The following is a 20470-nucleotide window of genomic DNA, read 5'->3' as shown; positions in this document are numbered from 1 at the left end:
AAAGACAAGACTGAGGAACATTGCCCTCTATATATTTTCATCTATGTAGTAGGAATTTAACAACCTTCTTTCAGCCTGAGCTGAAAGCAATGATATGGTTGAGACATACCTAGACAGGGCTTAGGCTTTATTCAAAGCTGTGATGTCTGGATGATAATATGAAGATGCATAAATCTTTATCAAAAACTGGTAAGTGTTGTCTGATCTGGATTCTATCAAGAGAAAAAGAACTGATCCTCTTGAAATCAATGATGTTAAGCCAATAATAACAACCAAAATTCATAGCAAATTCAGGATGTTTGCTACTTCAGTTCCGTTGCATGAACACTTACTATACTTTGACTGACATTTTCCCTTAGGACAGTTTTAGCTACTCCCCAGAGAAATCTGCTTAAACTTTCAATTTAAGGTTAACATGACTAAAAATATCAAGTATCTAAATGAAAATTTGATGATTAATGCTAACACCTTAAAATTTAAAGGACTGACACTCTATCAGAACATTAGATCTTAGTTTGCTGAGAAATATAAATCTAAGTTGTTCTCCAGCAGTCACAAAAAAGGGTCAAATTTCAGAGAAATAGTTTCCTTACATTTATTAAAGCAATCTTAAAATATATTTTGTGCTAAACAGAATTGTTGCAATATCACTAAGAAGTTTGTAACCAACCTGAGGAATAAGAGAATATTACGTACAAATAAGCAGAAATTATTAGGTTGCTCAAGGGATATTCATTAAGACAAAAATTTAGGCAGAGAAGGTTAGTCTTCCTAGACTTTCTCTGTAGTTATCAGAGAAGTAATATCATCCAGAGACTGATTCACAACTATAATACTTCAGAAAATCTATGCATTTCAGGTCTCATTACCAGACTCAACATAAAAATTAACATTATTTTTTATCATATCTTAAATACTAGACTAATATAAAAAGAACATTTGCTCCACTTATACATTAGTGTTCTTACTTTTGGAGCTACCTTCCATCTCTTTAATATGACTGCTGAGAAAAAGAACATTTTAGTCACAGTTATTTCAAATGTGCGACTTCTTCACTTTGGTGATAAATGTATTTTTCAACTTACAGAAAATATCAAGTAAATTAATAGAAAGACAACACTTTGGAATACCGGCACTAGACTTCCACACTTGACATCAGACCAGCTTGGGAATAAAGTTTTCATCAAGATATCTGTGATTCTGTGATATTTCAAGAAAGTGTATTTGTCAACATTGAAGTTTGTTTTATGAAGATAAGATTTAAAAATTAAGAACATGTATGTCTATAAATACACTGTGAGAGTTTATGAAGTCTATGACAGTTTATAATGATTGAAGCTAAGTATCATCTCTTAACAGTTAAAATAACCAAAACCTAATAAACAACATCCATTCAGAGCTGGCTTTTAAGGTAAGAAAATCACAAACACTGGAGAAAATATGTCTTACTTCTAAAGCCATGCACAATGGAAAAAGAGTGAAATATACAAAAATCACAGTTTGAAAGCTTCTGAGGTAGGATCTTTATTGATGTGGTCTATGTGAAGTGAGATATTAAGTTGCACTTATGTTTCTATAGTACAGAATAATTTGATTTTCTAACATTCTTTCTCAAACCTAACGACTTTTTTTTCATAATGAGAAAAATATACTTGAAAAATTGTAGTTCTCTATTCGAAAGCTCTTCACGTGAAGCCTTCACAATTTGTTTCTTGAGAATCTGATCACTGGAAAGTTAAAGAAAAGATCTGACAAATTGCTTTTTGAATATCGTAGACACAGCTATATTTTTGCATTGAAGCAATTTTTGCATTCAGCAGATTGCTTTCAATTTTCTTGTAGTTTAAGAAATACAACCGAGAAAGAAAAAGTAGAACTCTACCAGAGTACCAAGTCCTTTACAGATTTGAAAACACTTACATTATTACATTTAAATTTGATTTAAGGTATTGCTGCAGCTACTTTGAGACACACATTGCTCTCAAAAACTTGTTTGCAGTTGAATTTCTTGAATAGTATTACTTAAGTTTCTCTGAAGAAAACCATTGTACTACAATATATAGTGTAAATTAGATGGAACACATTAACTGTCCCAACATTTTCCAAGAAAAAATGTTCATTTTCAACTGTTGGAAAAATTTATAAATGTTACATTTTAATTATTTAAATTAAATAATCATATGCAGAAATGAACTAAGCTTCCATATATACTTATAATTAGATAAAGATCACACAACACACAGCTTTTATATGTTATTTCTCATGATATACTGCATCTGTTATTCCAGTGACTCAAGTGGAAGAAACTACACGCTAGATAAAACAATTTCAACCTGCTGATACTTAATATCTGTATAAAAATTATATCACAAGGTAAAGTTTCATCTTTCACTTTGCTTTTATAAGAACCTAGAAAGTTACATACCAAAAACTACCATAAAGAAAAATTGAATTTAATATTATAACTCTAACTGGAAATGCCAGAAGACTAAGATTTAACATTTCACTTTCATTTCATCTATTTATGTGTATGTTTTATGATTTAGCTTTTGAATGTAATTTAATGAACTAACTATTCCACAAATATATTTGCTTCATTCTGTTGACAGAGTATTATACATTCAAAGAAAAAGATCCTACTGGCTGTGTCTTCATTTCAGGGAAGGTGTAGCTCTGCAGTTTTATCTCCAGGCATACATCCTCACACAGAATCACAGAGAAATACTGATCCTCAGAGATCATCCAGTCCAACACCCTGCTCAAAGCTGAGTCAGCTATAGTAGGTTACTCAGGATCTTGTCATGTTGGTTCTGAATATCTCCAGGATGGAGACTCTACAATCTCTCTGGGCAGCCTGTTGCTGTGTTCTACCATCCTCACCATTAAAAAAAAATCCATATGTTTACATGGAGTTTCTCTGTTTCAATCTGTGCCCATTGCCTCGTCTTGGGCACCACCAAGAAGAGTCTGGTTCCATTTTCTTTAGTTCCCCTGTTCCCCTCCCCCCCCATCAGGTCTTTATACGTATTATCCATGTCTTCCCACCCGCCCCCAGCCTCCTGTTCACCTGGCTTGATCACTTCCAGTTCTCAGCCTTTCCCTTATGTCAGAGTCTCAGTCCTTGAATTGGTGGCCCTTTGCTGGACTCTCAGAACATGTTTGTCTTTCTTGTACTGGGGAGCCCAGATCAGGGCACAGTGGTCCAGATGTGCTCTTACTAAGGCTGAGTAGAGGGGAAGGACCACCTCCCTCAACCTGCTGGCAAGGCTTTTCCAAATGCACTCCAGGATGCTGCTGGCTGACTTTGCTGCAAGAGCATGTTGCTGGACCGTGTCCACCTAGTTATCTAGCAGGTGTCAAAAATCTTGCAAAGGTCAAGAAAAAGCACATATGCTGCTCTCCCCTCATCCACTGAGCCTGCCACCTCATCATGGATGTCAAGGACAAAAAGAAAGGCTTCTTCAAATACATCAATAGCATAAGGAAGACTGGGGAAAATGTGGGCCCGCTGAATGGGGTGGGAGCCCTGGTGACAAAGGATAAAGAGAAGGCAGAGTTACTGAAGGCATTCTTTGCTTCAGTCTTCACTGCTAAGACTGGCCCTCAGGAATCCCAGAGCATAGAGACAAGAGAGAAAGTCTGGGGAAAAGAAGACTTTCCTTTGGACAAGAACTAGGTTGGAGCTCTTTTATGCAAACTTGACATCCACAAATCCATAGGGCTTGATGGGATGCGCCCTCAACTGCTGAAGGAGCTGGCAGATATTACGGCCAAGCCACTCTCCATCGTCTTTGAAAAGTCATGGAGAACTGGAGAGGAAGAAAGCCAGTGTCACTCCAGTCTTCAAGAAGAGCAAGAAGGAGGACCCAGGCAACTATAGGCCAGTCAGCCTCATCTTCATCCCTGGAAAGGTGATGGAACAGCTCCTTCTGGATGTCATCTCCAGGCATATGGAGGAGAAGAAGGTGATCAGGAGAGGCCAGCATGGATTCATCAAGGGGAAATCCTGATTAACCAATCTGATAGACTTCTATGATGGAATGACTGGCTGGGTAGATGAGGGGAGAGCAGGGGACATTGTGTACCTTGACGTCAGCAAGGCTTTTGACACTCTCTCCCATAACATCCTCCTAGGCAAGCTCAGGAAGTGTGCATTAGACGAGTGGACAGTGAGGTGGATTGAGAACTGGCTGAAAGGCAGAGCTCAGAGGGTCGTCATCAGTGGTGTGGAGTCTAGTTGGAGGCCTGTGGCTAGTGGCATCCCCCAGGGCTCAGTACTGGGTCCCGTCCTGTTCAATTTCTTCATCAATGACCTGGATGAGGGGACAGAGTGCCTCCTCAGAAGGTTTGCCAATGACACCAAGCTGGGAGGAGTGGCTGATACACCTGAGGGCTGAGCTGCCATTCAGAGATACTTGGACAGGCTGGAGAGTTGGGCAGAGAGGAACCTCCTGAGGTTCAACAAGGGCAAGTGCAGAAAAATAACCCTAGGCACCAGTACAAGGTGGGGGCTGACCTTCTGGAGAGCAGCTCTGTAGAGAAAGACCTGGGAGTGCTGGTGGATGGCAAGTTGACCATGAGCCAGCAATGTGCCCTTGTGGCCGGGAAGGCCAATGTCCTCCTGGGGTGCATTAGAAAGACTGTTGTCAGCAGGTGGAGGGAGGAGATCCTGCCCCTCTACTCAGCCCTGGGGAGGCCTCATCTCGAGTACTGTGTCCAATTCTGGGCTACCCAGGACAAGAGAGACATGGAGCTACTGCAGAGAGTCCAGCGTAGGGCTACAAAGATGATCAGAGGGCTGGAGCATCTGCCCTAGGAGGAACAGCTGCGAGAGCTGGGCCTCTTCAGCCTGCAGAAGAGAAGACTGAGGGGGGATCTTATCAATGTGTACAAGTACCTGAAGGGAGGGTGTCAAGGGGACGGGGACAAACTCTTTTCCATTGTCCCATGTGACAGGACAAGAGGCAATGGGCAAAAATTGAAGCATAGGAATTTCTGCCTTACCGTGAGGGAGAATTTCTTCCCTGTGAGAGTGACAGAGCACTGGAACAGGTTGCCCAGAGAGGCTGTGGAGTCTCCTTCTCTGGAGATATTCAAGGCCTGCCTGGATGCAACCCTGTCTGACACGCTCTAGGTGACCCTGCTGAGCAGGGAGGTTGGACTAGATGATCTCCAGAGGTCCCTTCCAACCTTACTGATTCTATGATTCTATGAGTTCCCTAAGAGATCCCATCCATCTCAGTCAGATGAAGTTCCCAGAAGATCTAGAAGCAGAGCCCAGAAACTGTTGTGCAAACTGTTGTGACTGTTTGTTGTTTCTGTTAGCCATGCTAACTGGGTCCTGAATAACTGCTAGGATGATACATGGCCATATAGCATCTTTCTGCTTGCCAGATTTCCTTTGGAAAGAAATCTGAGATGTATAAAGACAGGGGGAAAACATGTGCTCCAGTGGATTTCCAGTTTAACCAGGTCTACAATGACACCAGAGAAAGGACCTGCTTTACAGCTGGGATATAGCCAAAGTTTGTGCCTGAGACCAGCCATGTGGACACACCATCACTATGCCCTTTATTTGGTATGCATGTTGCCTTTTTGATGGAATTCTGAGCACTCTGTGATTAAGAACAGAATAACAGCTTAACAAATATTTTCCAAAACTCCTTTTAATTGAAAAATGTCAATTTGTCAGATCCAAAAATTCTGACAGCACCTTATTCATTTTGATTTTTGCAAAAGACTATGGTTTCTCAAGTTCAGGGTCAGAATTTCTAGTTAAAATTTGAAAAACAGAAACAGAGTATTCAAAAAAGGCATACCACAAGACAAGGACAATGCTGAAGCCCTGATCTGAATCAGACACAAGAAGACTGTAAGCCTGAGTTCCTGTATCTCTGATAAATAGAATGACCACTGAGCCATGGATACACTCTTTCATTAAAAGCTCAAAAGAAAAATCACAAAGCTAAATGAGAAAATTGATCAGTTCAGAGAGAAAATTCAGAGGTCAGAAAAAATTCATTCCCAGTTTCACAAATAATCAGCGTGGTCACTCCCAGAAAGGGTAAGCACCTTTGCTGATTTTACATAAGAATAGAGAGGCAAAGTGAGAGACAGAATCCAGTTTCCTCAGATACTGAATTTCTTATATATGCTATAAGTCTTTCTATTGTCAAATTAGAGAAATCTTCTGCTTCATTTGCCCTTTGTTTCACATCTTCTGCCACAAATAAAAGAGAAGCCTTTGATGGGCTCCAATAGGATATTAAATCATGCCTATATCTTTCAAATATAACCAAAACAGAGAATTTGAAGTCTATTTGAAATTAAAATCCCAACTTCAGCTGAAAGAAGGGCACAGAAGCAGACCCAATTCATTCCAAGTTAGAAAAAGCAAAAAAGATAAAAGGAGGGTCAAGAACTACAACAGAGGATTCAAAGAGATACTGAGGCAGATCATCTGTAGAACAAAACAGTATATGACCACATAGTTAAGAACTGTTTAAGATTCAGACTATGAATTCATCATTTGTCTGAGTTTTCTCATTTCTCAATTATTGCAACTTTAACAATGTTCATTTATGTAGTTTTATGAGAGAGATGGCAATAGAAGCAAAAAAGGAGGTTGCTGTTGTGCATACACCAGTTATTTCAGTGTCTTCTAGCATATAGAATATAGAACTCATGAACCAAAAAGCTAGCTAGAAATAGATATAGCAAGGCAGTGGTACAGCAAGGCAGTATCTGCAACTTCCCACATAAAGAAAGCATATGTAATCTCCATCTTCTCATTTCAATCTTGCATTTCTCTGAAGGCAGAAAAACATTAATTAAGTGAGATCATAAGGGAAAACTGTAATATGGATAAATGTCACCTGGCAGTGACCACAAAATTCACCTTCACTTATGATCCAGAGCCCAATCTGTAACCAGGTCTGCACAAATTAATAGATTAACCTACTGAGTTATCTGTCTTATTATTATGATTTAACAGGAGACATTATTAATTCTTGAGAACCTCAACATTGTAATTAAATTCTTTGTCATTTTTGAGTGCCAATTCTAAACCTAATATAGAAAGCCGTCAGAACTAAATAACTGGAAAAAAAAATATACTTTATATATATACTTATATATACATATATATATATACTTTATAACTGCTGGTAGACATACAGTAACTAAAAACAATCTAATTTTAAGATTCTAATTTATAATGTGCTATTGGGCAATTGTCACAACATTTACAATATTTTTTTTTTCCAGTAGTGTCCACTGGGCCTGTCTCTTTATGGTTCAGATTCACTCCACCCACTTTTAGTTATATTGCTTAATTAGGAGTTTAATGCTAGATAAGACGCATTTCAGTTTATGTATTCTCCCCACTGAGTCCTCACAAGCCAGAACAAGGCCAGCTATTCCTTAATATCTTCCTTTATACACTATCCAAACGTTACTAAAGTCTACAATAATGAGGACAGGCAGTGGTTTGAGAAATATAGCCATACAGTATTCATGAAGAACCACAAAACTGGCCATTCTTTCTGCAAGTTGTCATCTACACACAGGGCACCCAGATAACAGCCAGTAGCAATCTGCAGTAAAAGGAGTTAAGTGCTTGCTGCTGTAAGACAGCTCCACTAAAGCAGGTGTTAGACAGGGAAAATATGAAAATAATGCATTGTAAATAACCTACGTACTGCAGAGCATTTTACTTAAATTTAGGGAAGCTTCTCAAGTTCTTGGTAAGATCAGACCCACAACATGAGCTGACAGCCAGAAATCTATTTCTTTTGGATACAGGGGGTACAGACTGGCCTTTCATCTTATTACCAGAATTATTCAACATATTTGAGAATATCCAGCATAATTTTATTCTATTCAGATAAAATGAGAAATGCATTAGTATATTTAAAGTCTATTCAAAGTAAAAATTTGCCCAAATGAGATTTAGGGAAGATGATATGCAAATAGATTATTTGTAATTCAGACAAGTCAGAGATTGCATCAGGCAAAAATGAGACAAGACAATCTTTTCCATATGTGGCTTAAGAGTCATCCTTTCGGAGTTCTTCCCTGATCATCATTAGAATGTTCCTTCTTAGTGTCAACTAGCCATTCAAAATGAGTGCTGAAGGATACAATGAAGTTAGGGTGAAGAAGTGGAAGGGAAAAGTCATACCAGGAATTGGAAGTAATAATTACTAGTAGTTGAACAGTTTTATCAGATTTGTATACTGGAACTGCTTAGGCCAAACTGAAAAGGTCATTTTGTCTAACCTTACTCAAACCATAATATGGAGTCAAACTGACCTCTCAAGTAGGACGAAATTTATAACCTGGAACCTTGAGTCTCAATCACATTCCTATATGACACTAGAGTTAAAGCAATACAAAAAATATTCTAAAAATTCCTGAAAGCTAGCTCTTAAACACACCACTATAAGCACAAATACTGACCATGCCTACCAGTGCAGACAGGAAAATTAATTATAAAAGAGCAAGTGATTACTCTTAGCACTTCCTTCCTGTGATCACTGATAGAAAGAAGAAACTAAGAAGGTCCACAACTCTTCACTTTGTATGCCTAGTTAAAAACTATGAGAACACACAGGACACTACATCCTTCATGAAGGGTACTTGCCAAAAGATGTTGATCTTGGAATGCAAAAACACAAAAAAATAAAATAATTATGGGTAGACAATACCGTACTCTCCCCAAAAAACATACTTTCAGTGGCAAGTTGTCACACTACCTGTATGAGTAATAATTTTAATCTACAAAAGGAGGATTAGAAGGGGAAGTATAGTAAAAAATTATTTCACCTTTCTGACAATCTTTCCACACGATTTTTCGATTCTTCTCATAATGTTTATTCAGCCAGTTGAGGATGATTCGTTCATGTGGAGAATAAATATTACTGGATAAAGGTTCTGATTTTATTCTTGGTGTGCTCTGCATGCCTTCTGAGACAATCAGATCACTGATATTATGTGAAGAAACACGTGGAAGAACTAATACCTGAAATTAGAAAAAGTGGTTTTAAATACAACCTGTAAAAGTACAATTTCAAGTTGAATGATAAAAAAAAACCTCAGATCTAAATTCAAAAACTTTCTAATTTGGTAAAGGTTTAACAGATCACACATTAGCATAAACACATAATACACAGGTGAGCAGATCTGCTGAGGTTTTAGGGAATTCCTTTACCTCCTTAAGCAAAATGTAAATTGAAACTCCAAAACATTGTTTCAAATTTTTTTTATTTATTTTTGATGTAGATGAAATCACTGGACCCTTCTGGATGTCAAGAATGACTGGATATATTCTAACAGAATTACTAAGTACTGAACTACAAAACTGATCTCCAACTGGATCCATAGATAAGCTTGAAACGGAATCTTTCATGACCTAATTGCTCTTTTAGGTTGAAATTAAACCTACAGTTTCTCCTGAAAAAATAAATTAAATAATGTCTATAATAAAATTACAGTAGTGCTCAGAGGTCCCTGATTAAGTCTTGCATGAACCCATATTAAAAAAAAATACAGAAAAAGATATTTGAAGGAAGAATACAGAACTTGATTTTGAGGTTGCATATTTAAAGCATGAAAAGTTTGAAGGAAAATGCAGTAAGAGATAAGAGTAATCAGGCAGCAAGTGTTAGAACTGTAAATAATTTTGAATAGTAAGAATATAGGATAAAATTTAATATGGGAAAAATTTAGTAGAGCCTAAAAAGAAAACGAAAAGAAAAAGAAAATAGATCTTAGCAGCTGAATTGTTCAGGGACTAAAAGGAGACAGCATTAAGTACCCTGAAGACCAGAGGAAAAAAAGCTAGGGTATAGGAGATGATAATGAGCTTGAGGAGAGCTGTACTCTCAAGACATAAAACACAGGCTTGAGAAACATTATGTGAGTTGATGCAAGATGTAAACAGAGATCAGTTAAGATGGCAAAAAAAAAACAGTAGCCAGAGCAGGGCTCTGTTGAAAGTAGAAGTCAACTAAGCAAGATATCATGAATATATTCTAGTGTACCATAGCTAACATTTTGTAACATTGTAACACTAACTATAAGCATTTTTTAATAGAGCTAAGCATAAATACGTATGAATTAATACACAACTTCAAAGGAGTGAATGGAGACATGAAGTTGAGTTGCACAAACAAGTACAGGAAAACAGGCAGGTAGTAAAATCTGCAAGAACAAAAGATGTTGAATGGACAGGAAAGATGTCTGGTGAAACTGAAATAAACCTAAAGAATAGGTAGGAAAGATGTAGTCAGAATAACTCTGCAGAACATGCAAGAAAGATGCCTCACAAAACCCAAACAGGTCCAAAAAATGAAATAAACTATGTCAGAAACAAGTGGGATCACTCCCCTCCCCCATCCAGCTTCTTTTTTAGGGGGAGGGATGGGAGGGGAAAAGGAGCATAAAAAAAAACTAGCAATGTGAGAGAAAGGATGGGCAGTGGAGAGCAAGATGACAACCACTTTGTTTCCAGCCTCTCCCTCGTGAGAGAGCTCTCAGGCCTGACCACCTTGACCTCAGTCACTAAGACCATCCAGGACCATAGCCATAAGCATTAACTACACTGTATTAGCTCCATGGTATTGTACATTCACGGTTAATTTCAAATAAGCTTGTTAAGGTCTAATTGGGGAAAAGAATGATTAAGAACTAACCCTTGGCCATGTGTATTGAGAATGAATGTGAATCTAGTAAAGTGTTATTTTGAAGTGTGAAACTGGCCCAATTTGTCTGTCTTTTAAACACTCCCAGTAATCTTTCTAATTCCCTGAGATATATACATATATACATACACACACACACATATATGCATATACGCAGTATATATATGTGTATACACTTGTGTGCGTGTATGGGTGCACGCATGCACATTTTTTTTCCAGATGAAAAAATCCTTTGTAAATATAATAAAATATATTTCATGGTGGACACTACAAAGAAAAGGCTACTTCATTTTATCTAATCAGAATGGAAATGGTTTGCAGCTCCTCTTTAATTATTTCTATTCATACTAGTTTCCAACACCTGCTTGTAACATATATGTTGAACAGGCATTGATTTCTTAGAGGAGAAAGTGTTAGGAGAACTATTTAACCTATCCATTTGCTACAAATAGAGCAGTACACTCTTTCATATAATATGATGCAGCTATAGCCATGTGGCATCAAAGCTCCAACATTTACATCTGGATTTCTTTTTTTCCACTCCACAAGGACTGTGTTGTCCACTGCCTTCAACTTTTTCTGAGAAAAAGCTTTTCTGATACACTAACATACAAAAGCTAGTTAACTGTTAATGTACACAAGACCCATTTTACCACCTATATTTAATCACCAAAAAAAAAAAAAAAAAAAAAGAAGGCAAGTCCAATTTGAGACTCCTTAAAAACTTTGAGGCTAATGGCTACAGCATAATGTAGTTCCACACAGAGATAGCCAAGTTAACTTTGCTTTAGCTTGTTTAGAAATACTTGGCTTTCCCTCCATGGCATTCTACTGAGCTGCATAGCTGTATCTTGAAAGAGTAAAAGAAATCTCAACCTTATACAAAGGTATCATCAGCTTCAAATCTGAGGAAAGCTATCAAAAGGTAACTAACTAAATGTTGTTTCATGCCTTTCTCAAAAAGTAGCCACTTGGCAAGTTTACTTACTGTCATGTTCCTTCATCAGCATAACCTGGCATTCTATCAAGAGGATCAAAACAGGGGAAAGTAATGGCAACTACATTTTGGGGGAAATATGAAGTGTTATTTACCAATAAAAACTTATTTTAAGGTCTCTTATTAGAAATACTCCAATCCATCCTAATCCAAGATGCCAGTGTCTACATTTCTATTTAGCTCATGGAGGGACTAGGTCACTATCATATTGTAGCCTTTTGGAGTACACTGTTTATAAAAATTTCCAGGGACAAGGTTAGGAAATGCTATTACTTACAATAATAAAAAGCAACAAATGCAATAAAAATGCATTAGTTAGCATAAAATGCTTATTAAATCTAAAGATAGATTGTCTTTACTGAAAATCCAGCCTGAGCCAAGGGCTAAGATACCACATCTAATGTCAGTCCATGCATTTTCATTAGCCTGAGTTTTTGCGATTCGTAGAATACAAGCAGTATTTTAGCCCTCAATCAAAAAGAAAGATAAAAGTATGTAATTATGATTTATGAATTTCTCCTCTTATTCCCCACATGGTCTACCCTTTCCTCAAGAAAAAAAAAATGAATTTCCACTTCTAGGAGCTGGAGTTATATGCATACATTTTCCTCTGGAACTTCTGCAGCAGCAAAAGTTTTCATCACAAAAAAGTGGAGCATAACAAATCAGGCATGGGCAGGGAAGAAATATGAGATGACTTTTTGGTTGATAAAGGTAATATACTTAGTATTTCTAATAACAGCATTTTATTTCTAAAATAAAACTTCTATGCCAAAATATCTCCAGTGAATGGATGAATTCTTTTAAAATCTTCTGAAAATTGTAGCCTGCTCTTTATGTAAGAAATGATTCTGTTTTATCTTGTCTTTCTTGAAATCAGGCTATCATAATAACAAAATACCTTGTCTCTACTTCCATTTTAATGAAACTGCTTTGAAGATATGAAACATTCTTTCCACTTCAGTATATTTCAGCACTATTGCCTATAACTAATTTTTCACATAAACCACCATCTTGCTGTGTTGACAGTTCATATCCTATTTTTTATTTATTGTTCTGATGCTTTTCTTACAAAATGAATAACGAAAAGAAAAAACTCTGTCCCACAGCAGTCCTCTCATCAAAAAACAGGTTTGAAGAATAGGGTATGGAAGATGAAATAGGATACTGAATGTTATTGACCAGTTCTACTGTAAAGTCATGTTATAGTAAGAATTCTGCTTGTGCTTTACTGTATTAAATACCACATTAGGCAAACTGTAAAAGGTTACAGCAAAAAAGTAAAGCAAATTATAATTCCTAAGACATTAGAAGGAGAGAAAAAAGATGAATCTAAAAAAGCACTACTACAGAATAGAAAGATGAAGGAATAATAAATTAGAAGCTGAAACATGCACAGGAAACTAGAATGACTAAGATCATTTCTTCATAATAGATTTAAGCTGATCTAAACCAGTACTACTGTCAAACCTGATCTAAACCTGAACTGCTTTCCTACCCTCAAAGATTATGCCCCATTCTTGTGTCTACACCAATGCTCAGAGAGACCAAAGATCTATTTGAAAGCATCACTCCACTCCAAAAGTTCCCTCATAGCAAGATTACTAGTTCTATCATAAGCGAATGGGTGGAAGAATATAGCCAGGAAAGGTGACAGCGAAAATCAGGGTGCGCCATACTGGGGGAATGTCTGGTGGTCCTGGAAGTCCTGGTGGTCTGCTTGGTCCAGGGTCTTCTTTGGGCCCTGGAGTTCCATCAAAACTTGCTCGTTAGGAGGGACCAGCGTTTCCTGGGAAACCAGTATCACCTTTGAGCCCTCGAACTCTTTTTAAGCCTGCTGGTCCTGGGGCTCCAGGTAGTCCTGGAGCCATGCTTTTTCAATATTAGCCCTCACTCACATTAGTGTAAAGTCATTGATAATGACACTTTATCCTCAGATATCAGAAAGGCTAGAAAGTTTACTAAAAATATTGTACTCAACATACACGAAAAGAACTCATAAAAACGCTTAGTATTTTTAGAGTAAAGTTGAGGCATCAGCAAAGGACGCCTGTGCTGCTTAACAATGGCTACCTAACAATATTTAATCACATAAATATTTTTAGAAGACACCCTACAGATTTAAGCATGTGCTTTACTATGCAGCTTCCAGTTATTTTCACATAATATCTTACATTTTACACCTTTCAAAGCCACAAAGATTTCCCTCATGGTAACATAATCAGTAAACCTCCAACCCCATTTGGAAGTACAAGGCACTACCAGAACAGGAGGGGCAAATAAAGCAAAAAGGAAGAGGATAGGAAAAAAAAATCTCACAGACAGAATGTAAAATTGGTTAAAATGGAAAATGAAATCTAATACTTGTCTGTATTAAGGACAAAGACAAATTGCTGTATTAGGTAGGTGCAAAACTGAAGATCAGGACTTTGAAACGTGGGCTTCATTATTGTGCTTGTCAAGAGTAGTGACAACTAGTAAACTGTTTTAAGAAACAGTTAGACTACAAATAATATACATATTTCAGGGTATAGCATTTGATTATAGTTCAGAACAGTATTTCAAGAGTCATTCTGATGCTAAGAGAAGCTCAGACACCTATATATGTAAGTATGTTTAAAATGCTTTTGATTTAATGTAGAAAAACAAAGCTATTATGTACCTGAGGTAGAATCTTTTGTTCTGATAAATTCAGGAGTATTTCTGCAATCAGCTTCAAGTAAGCTAGAATTCCTAAATTTTATATTTGGTAAACTTAAAAAAAAGACTGCTCTAGAATTAATGCCATTCTCCAGCTGGTTTAAGACCTGTGTCTCAGGGAACAATTTACTGAGCAGAGGACTCTGAGAAACATCAAAATAATTGTCTGTAATGTTGCAATAAAGTTCTCAAAAGTTTCACCCTTTCATGTTTTAATCTTCTTCCCAGACAAAGGTATCTTGGATAAAACATTCTGCTACCCCATAATGAGCAACTACAATTAAAAAATTCTTTTTCTGCTAAGTCTAATATCCAACAGAGACATTGATAATCTCCATGACAATGACTTGACTGTTGGTTGACTAACAAACTATCACCTGATTCTTGATTTCATATCCTATTCTGTTATTTTTTAAGGAGCTGATTAGTCACACCCAGGTTTGGTAGCCATTAGAGGTCTAGCAACTCTCTGATAATATTAAAAAATATAAGGAGAAAATAGTTTGCTTAGATTAAAATAGTAATATTTTATGATTATATTAAATAAAACATAAGATTAATTTGCATATCGCATACAAATATTATTTCATTATTGGTTTGATTTATTAAGCTTACGCAACACCCCAATAGACCCTATTTTTGATAATACAAAAAGTAATGAAGTTAATGATACGCTATAAAAAGATCAAATTAAAGCTTTATTTTTTATTTGTGTTTTGGAGATGCTTTTAGACTGCTACTGTAAGAAGTACTATAAAATTTCTTAAGTTGAAAATGTTAATTGTTAATAATTTGACCAGTTGAAGTTAATTTCCATTTTGCATAGACAGTAATAATATCAAATTAAAAATGTCTAACTGTTTTAATAGCTGAAACTTTGTGAATGTTTAAAACATAAATATTCCCAATTGTTAGGCAATTTCAAGTTATCTGATTCTTAAGTTTCATCTCATCAGGTAAGAAAACCCATTTGTATACTATCAATTTTGTTTTTTGATTCTGCCCTAGTCTGTCCTGTATTTATAATTAAAACATGGGGGGAAAAAAGCAAAGTGATTTGCTTTCATGTCTCTCTGATTGCATTTTTCTATACATTTTTGCACATGCACAGGAATATGCATCCTTAGGGCCATTTATCCCAGTATGTGGGATACAACAGTTTGTTGTCCATTATTTTCTCAACTACTTTTACCACTATTTTTTGTATTATTTTACAACTAAGTTAAACTTACTAAATATAGAGGTGGCATTTACCTAATGAAACACTGCTAAAGTATCAGAACTGAGAAAATTAAGTTGTTCTCTTTTAAACTAGTCTTAGAAAAACTCTGCTAGAGAAAAAAACATTTGAAACACAAGTATTTTAACATACATTTGAAAAAATCTTGAATATACCTAAGATTTTTTTCAAAATATTTTACAAACAGTTCTTCAGAATTTAAGTAGTAAATGTGTCTACAATTTACCTTGTATACCTGCAGTAACACATCTGTCCAAGCTCGTTTGCTCATTGTCTCAAATACACTTTCCTCCAGCATAAATAAATGTATGTCACTAAATACATCCAAGTTCTTCACATCATGTTTTTTCAACTCAGCCATGTGAGCCTTCAGATAAAGGAATGACATTTATTTTCAATATTAATTTCAGCAGTTTGGATTGGAAAATCACAGGAAGACTATAAGAAAAGTGAATAACAAATCCATATCATAAATAAACAGCTGATATACCTACGATAGTGCAACAATGATTAGCACAAGAACCATTTATAATTTGCCATTTTCTCAAGCACAATACAGGATTGACAGGAGCTGAAAACAGCAATCAGGACAGAGAGGTAATACAAAGGAATTTTAAAAACTGGAATAATAGGTAGAAAGCAGAAAAATAAATTCTACTTTGAAAAATCAATCAGTTAGAAATTAAGCACAGGTATTTGATGGGAGAGATAAACTTAGAAGGAAAAATGCTGGCATTAGCTTAAAGTTTTACTCAGTCTTACGCATGTACTTAGATTCATGCATTATCAAATAATCACCACAGTGGGACTGCTCATGGTGCACAGAAGACTTCCAGTAGTCTTTGAAGGACTGAAACTAGAACATACAGTATTTGTTTAAAAAACAAAATAACACCAACACACATACCCCCTTCAGTAAAGTTTGTGCTGTAATCCATTTCTTATAATCATCAGGTTCAAGCAGAAATTCTGGCATAACATAAGGCAGACATGCTCCTTGGCTTCTGAAATAAAAAAACAGGAAATTAATACATAGTTAATACATAGGCAATATAACACTTTTTAAGGGTAGTCCCAAGTTTTTCAAATTACTCAACCTGTCTGTAAGCTGTTCTGTCTGAGTGTACCCTGCAGTAACAAACCAGTTATACTGGGAACTATAAGCACTCTTAAATAATAACGTAAATATCCTAGGTGATCCTAAAATGCACAGGAAGGAAAGAGTATCCATAAAGCAGGACCAATGACAGCAACCACAAGAACCAGAACAGGCAGAAACCGGCAAGCTTTGGTATTGCTAAGGGCCTAGAGAGCAGCTTATGTATAATATCTTTAGTGCTGGATCATTAAACACACGAGTTCTGCCAGAAATGTTTTTCTGCAGCATCCTGTATACTTTTGCGAGGATTGTTACTGATCACATCTTCATCTCCAATCACTAGACAATCATTGACGTTTCAGTGTACAGCAGTGCCAAACTGAGCCTTGATCATTGGCTCCAATTATGCCCAGAATATAATGTCAGTCAATTGACAGACAAAACTTGTTAAGACTGAGTATAAAGTATTTATCAGAATTTAGCTAATAGCTTTCCCGATATCCAAGGAAACTTCAACAGAAACACTTAGGAATATTTTTTTATTGTTATTTTTAGCAAAAGAGGTTGAGATTTGGTCACCCCCAAACTCAGAATCACTTTAAAGTAGGTAATTAACAGCACGTATGGTTCTGATTTAATCCCATCTGCATGACAGCATGTTTATTTATGTGCAGATTACTATATGAAGTTCAACGTAAGAGACATTTTACATTGAAATATGTTAATGAATCGCCCAAAAGCACGAGAAGACTTTTAGCCTTTGTTGAAGCCCAGCATTTTGTACTTGCTGAGGGCCCTAGTCTAACAAAGAGCCACGTGCATACATAATTGCATATCCGAGCTAGGAAACACAGCAAGACCTTCTGGGTAAGAACAGAATAGAATGAGTTTCCAGATGGAAGACTAAGTCTGCCTAGATTCCCTGGAAATTCTTAGTGGAAAGATTGGATATAAGAGCCATCAGGCACCACCAGGAGAAAGTTTTGACCCTATCAAGGAGTGCTCCAAAAGTAACCTGTGAGAACTCTTTAAGTAAAGCTCTATGAATGAACATTTTGATGGACACTCCTGAATAGACTTTCTCTATTAGGTGTAACTTGAAGCATAATGTATGTGAAAGGATAGAAATCTGACTGCCTCCTTGCCAGAAGCTGGCAAAATATAAGCTAAATAAGGTATAGAGGAAGATCTTTCCGATATAACCTTAGTGTGAGTAGTTTAAAGATGTTGTACTTTCATTTCTTCATTTATATCTTGGAGAAATATTTCCACTTCTATTGTTCATTTTTAATCTAATGAATAAATGTTTTTATTTCCATTTTGAGGCAAATAACAAACAATAAAGACATTATGTAAATAAACATATAAATAATATATAATAAAAATAATAATTTAAAAGTAATAAAGACAATATGAAACATGCTAAGAATTTACCTTGGCTGCCCAAGCCAATTGAAGATCTGACAGGGTGAGAAAATAAAGAAATTTTTTCCATATCTGATAATATCCAAGTAGGCTTTCTGGTATGCTCAAAGATATTGGGGAGCATGCTAAAACTTGGAGGATGACAGAGGTAGACATCGCTATCATCTGTAGAGAAACTGTATTATGTTAAATCCTTAGCACTCCCTTATCCATCAAGCAATAGGTAACAAATGAGATATTAAAACCTTTGAAGCTAGGCAGAAGTAATTGCAGTCCTAGAAGATCAAAATCAAACTCTGTATTAATTTGAGGTAGGTCTATAATATTCCATAGTGATGGATGAAAGATTCTGAAAAGCATATCAGCTTTAATTTTGAAAAGACTTGCGTGTCTACTGACGAACTAAGAGGAATCAATCAAGCTGTAGCAGCTACCGATAAAAGGATTAATGAAACTTAGAACTGCAAATAAGGGTAACAGGTTTGTGCCCTTGTGGCCAAGAAGGCCAATGGTAACCTGGGGTGCATTAGGCAGAGTGTTGCCAGCAGGTCAAGGGAGGTGATCCTGCCACTCTACTCAATCCTGGTGAGGCCACACCTGGAGTGCTGTGTCCAGTGCTGGGCTCCCCAACACAAAAGAGCCATGGAGCTACTGGGGAGAGTCCAGCATAGGGCTTCAAAGAATGATTAGGGGACTGGAGCATCTCTATTATGAGGAAATGCTGAGAGAGCTAGGACTGTTCAGCCAGGAGAAGAAATGACTTAGAGGGGAATCTTATCAACGCATATAAGGGAGGGTGTAGAAAGCATAGGGCCAGACTCTTTTCAGTGGTGTGACAGGACAAGAGGCAATAGGCACAGACTGAATCACAGCGAATTCCGTCTGAACGTGAGAGGGAATTTCTTCACTGTGAGAGTGACAGAGCACTGGAACAGGTTGCCCAGAGAGGTTGTGGAGTCTCCTTCCTTGGAGATATTCAAAAGCTGTCCAGACACAATCCTTGGAAACATGCTGTAGGTGACCCTGCTTGAGCAGGGGGATTGGACTAGATGATCTCCAGAGGTCCCTTCAAGCCTCAACCCTTCTGTGATTAGGCAGTTCTGTTGGAAGAGGAAGCATGTCCTGAAGTTCCTTTTGACTGCTCTCCTAGAAGGCATGCAGAATATTAGCTTGACACTAGACCTAGGGCAGTTGCCTCCTAAAGGATTTTTCTTTGGTTGGGACCAAAGAAGATTTTTGACAGTCTGACCTCAGAAATCTTTAATGTATGAAATAAATCAAAAAAAAAAAATGTTGAAGCTACTTAGCCATTCAACACCCTAATACCTATTCAATTACTTGCTCTCTGAAGGCAGCAACACCCCTTCCAAAAAAGGGATCATTAGGGTTGCATTAGTCAGAGTTTTCTAACGATATGATGGCAAGACATTCTTCAGCAATACATTGCCTAGTAACTCTATAGCCTTTAAGATAAGATGGGAAGCACTAAAGGTCCAGTGTTGTTAGATCCAGAAAAAATCTTCACATCTCTGTTAATGTTATAAATACTGTATCTCAAAGACCAGGATGTTTGTTGAATCTACAGACTCAATTTTTCTGCTATCAAGAGACTGAGACAGCTTTTTGAGAAGATCACTAAATTTAATAAACTGTGCAGAGCACTTTTTTAGTCTTCCATCAAGTTTTTTGATTTAGTGCTTTGAGTAAACTTATGGGATCTAACAAGGCAACTCAGTGTTCCCAAGAAGATGGAATTATTGAAAGAACAAACCTATAATGGAACAGAAAGATTTATTTGAGATAATGGTAGACAAACAGCATGGCTTCCTGTTTGCAGAGAAGTTAAGGAGTGATAAAATACAGAATGGTTTAAGATATTTATGTTGATAGATAACCTGAAAAAGATATCTGTCAATGGCATAACACTGAATTTCATTCTGCTTTCATATCTTAAACAACAGAAACACTGCCTGTTGGCTCAGCAGGTAAATCACTGCAGCTATTGGCCCATTTTTAAATGAGTTCAGATACAGCTACATCCCTGTACATCATTTTCAGATGACAAGTAGTTTGTATTTAGGACAGCAAGTAAACGGTAGCTCTTAAACAGCTGAACAGCCTCTTGAACATCACTGAGGATGTTAAAAAGGTGGGGATCACGTGTTTCAGAATTTCTGATGATGTCTAAGGCTTTCATGACATCAGGATTTATTTAAATTAATTTTCATTTCTGTTCGCAGCAGTGAAAGCCAAGAAGGATGAGGAATAGTTTACTAACTTTTTTGATACTCAACATCTTTGACATC

The 20470-nt window shown here is 36.7% G+C and overlaps 1 protein-coding gene across 3 annotated transcripts in view; it reads right to left on the bottom strand.

The window, feature by feature from the left end:
• CFAP47 (cilia and flagella associated protein 47) overlaps positions 1-20470 on the bottom strand; it is a 363351-nt gene that overhangs the window by 264603 nt on the left and 78278 nt on the right. For all 3 annotated transcript variants that reach the window (XM_085319423.1, XM_085319426.1, XM_085319424.1), the window contains exons 31-33: positions 16548-16644; positions 15867-16007; positions 8827-9022 (exon numbers count right to left, since the gene is read on the bottom strand). In XM_085319423.1, the coding sequence (XP_085175549.1) occupies positions 8827-9022; positions 15867-16007; positions 16548-16644 (434 nt within the window). The remainder of the gene's footprint in view (positions 1-8826; positions 9023-15866; positions 16008-16547; positions 16645-20470) is intronic.

The sequence above is a fragment of the Rhea americana genome, unplaced genomic scaffold (genome assembly GCF_003343005.1).
Source record: "Rhea americana isolate MKP2758 unplaced genomic scaffold, rheAme1 scaffold_59, whole genome shotgun sequence".
NCBI classification, from domain to species: domain Eukaryota; kingdom Metazoa; phylum Chordata; class Aves; order Rheiformes; family Rheidae; genus Rhea; species Rhea americana.
This window is presented reverse-complemented; position numbering and strand designations above follow the sequence as displayed.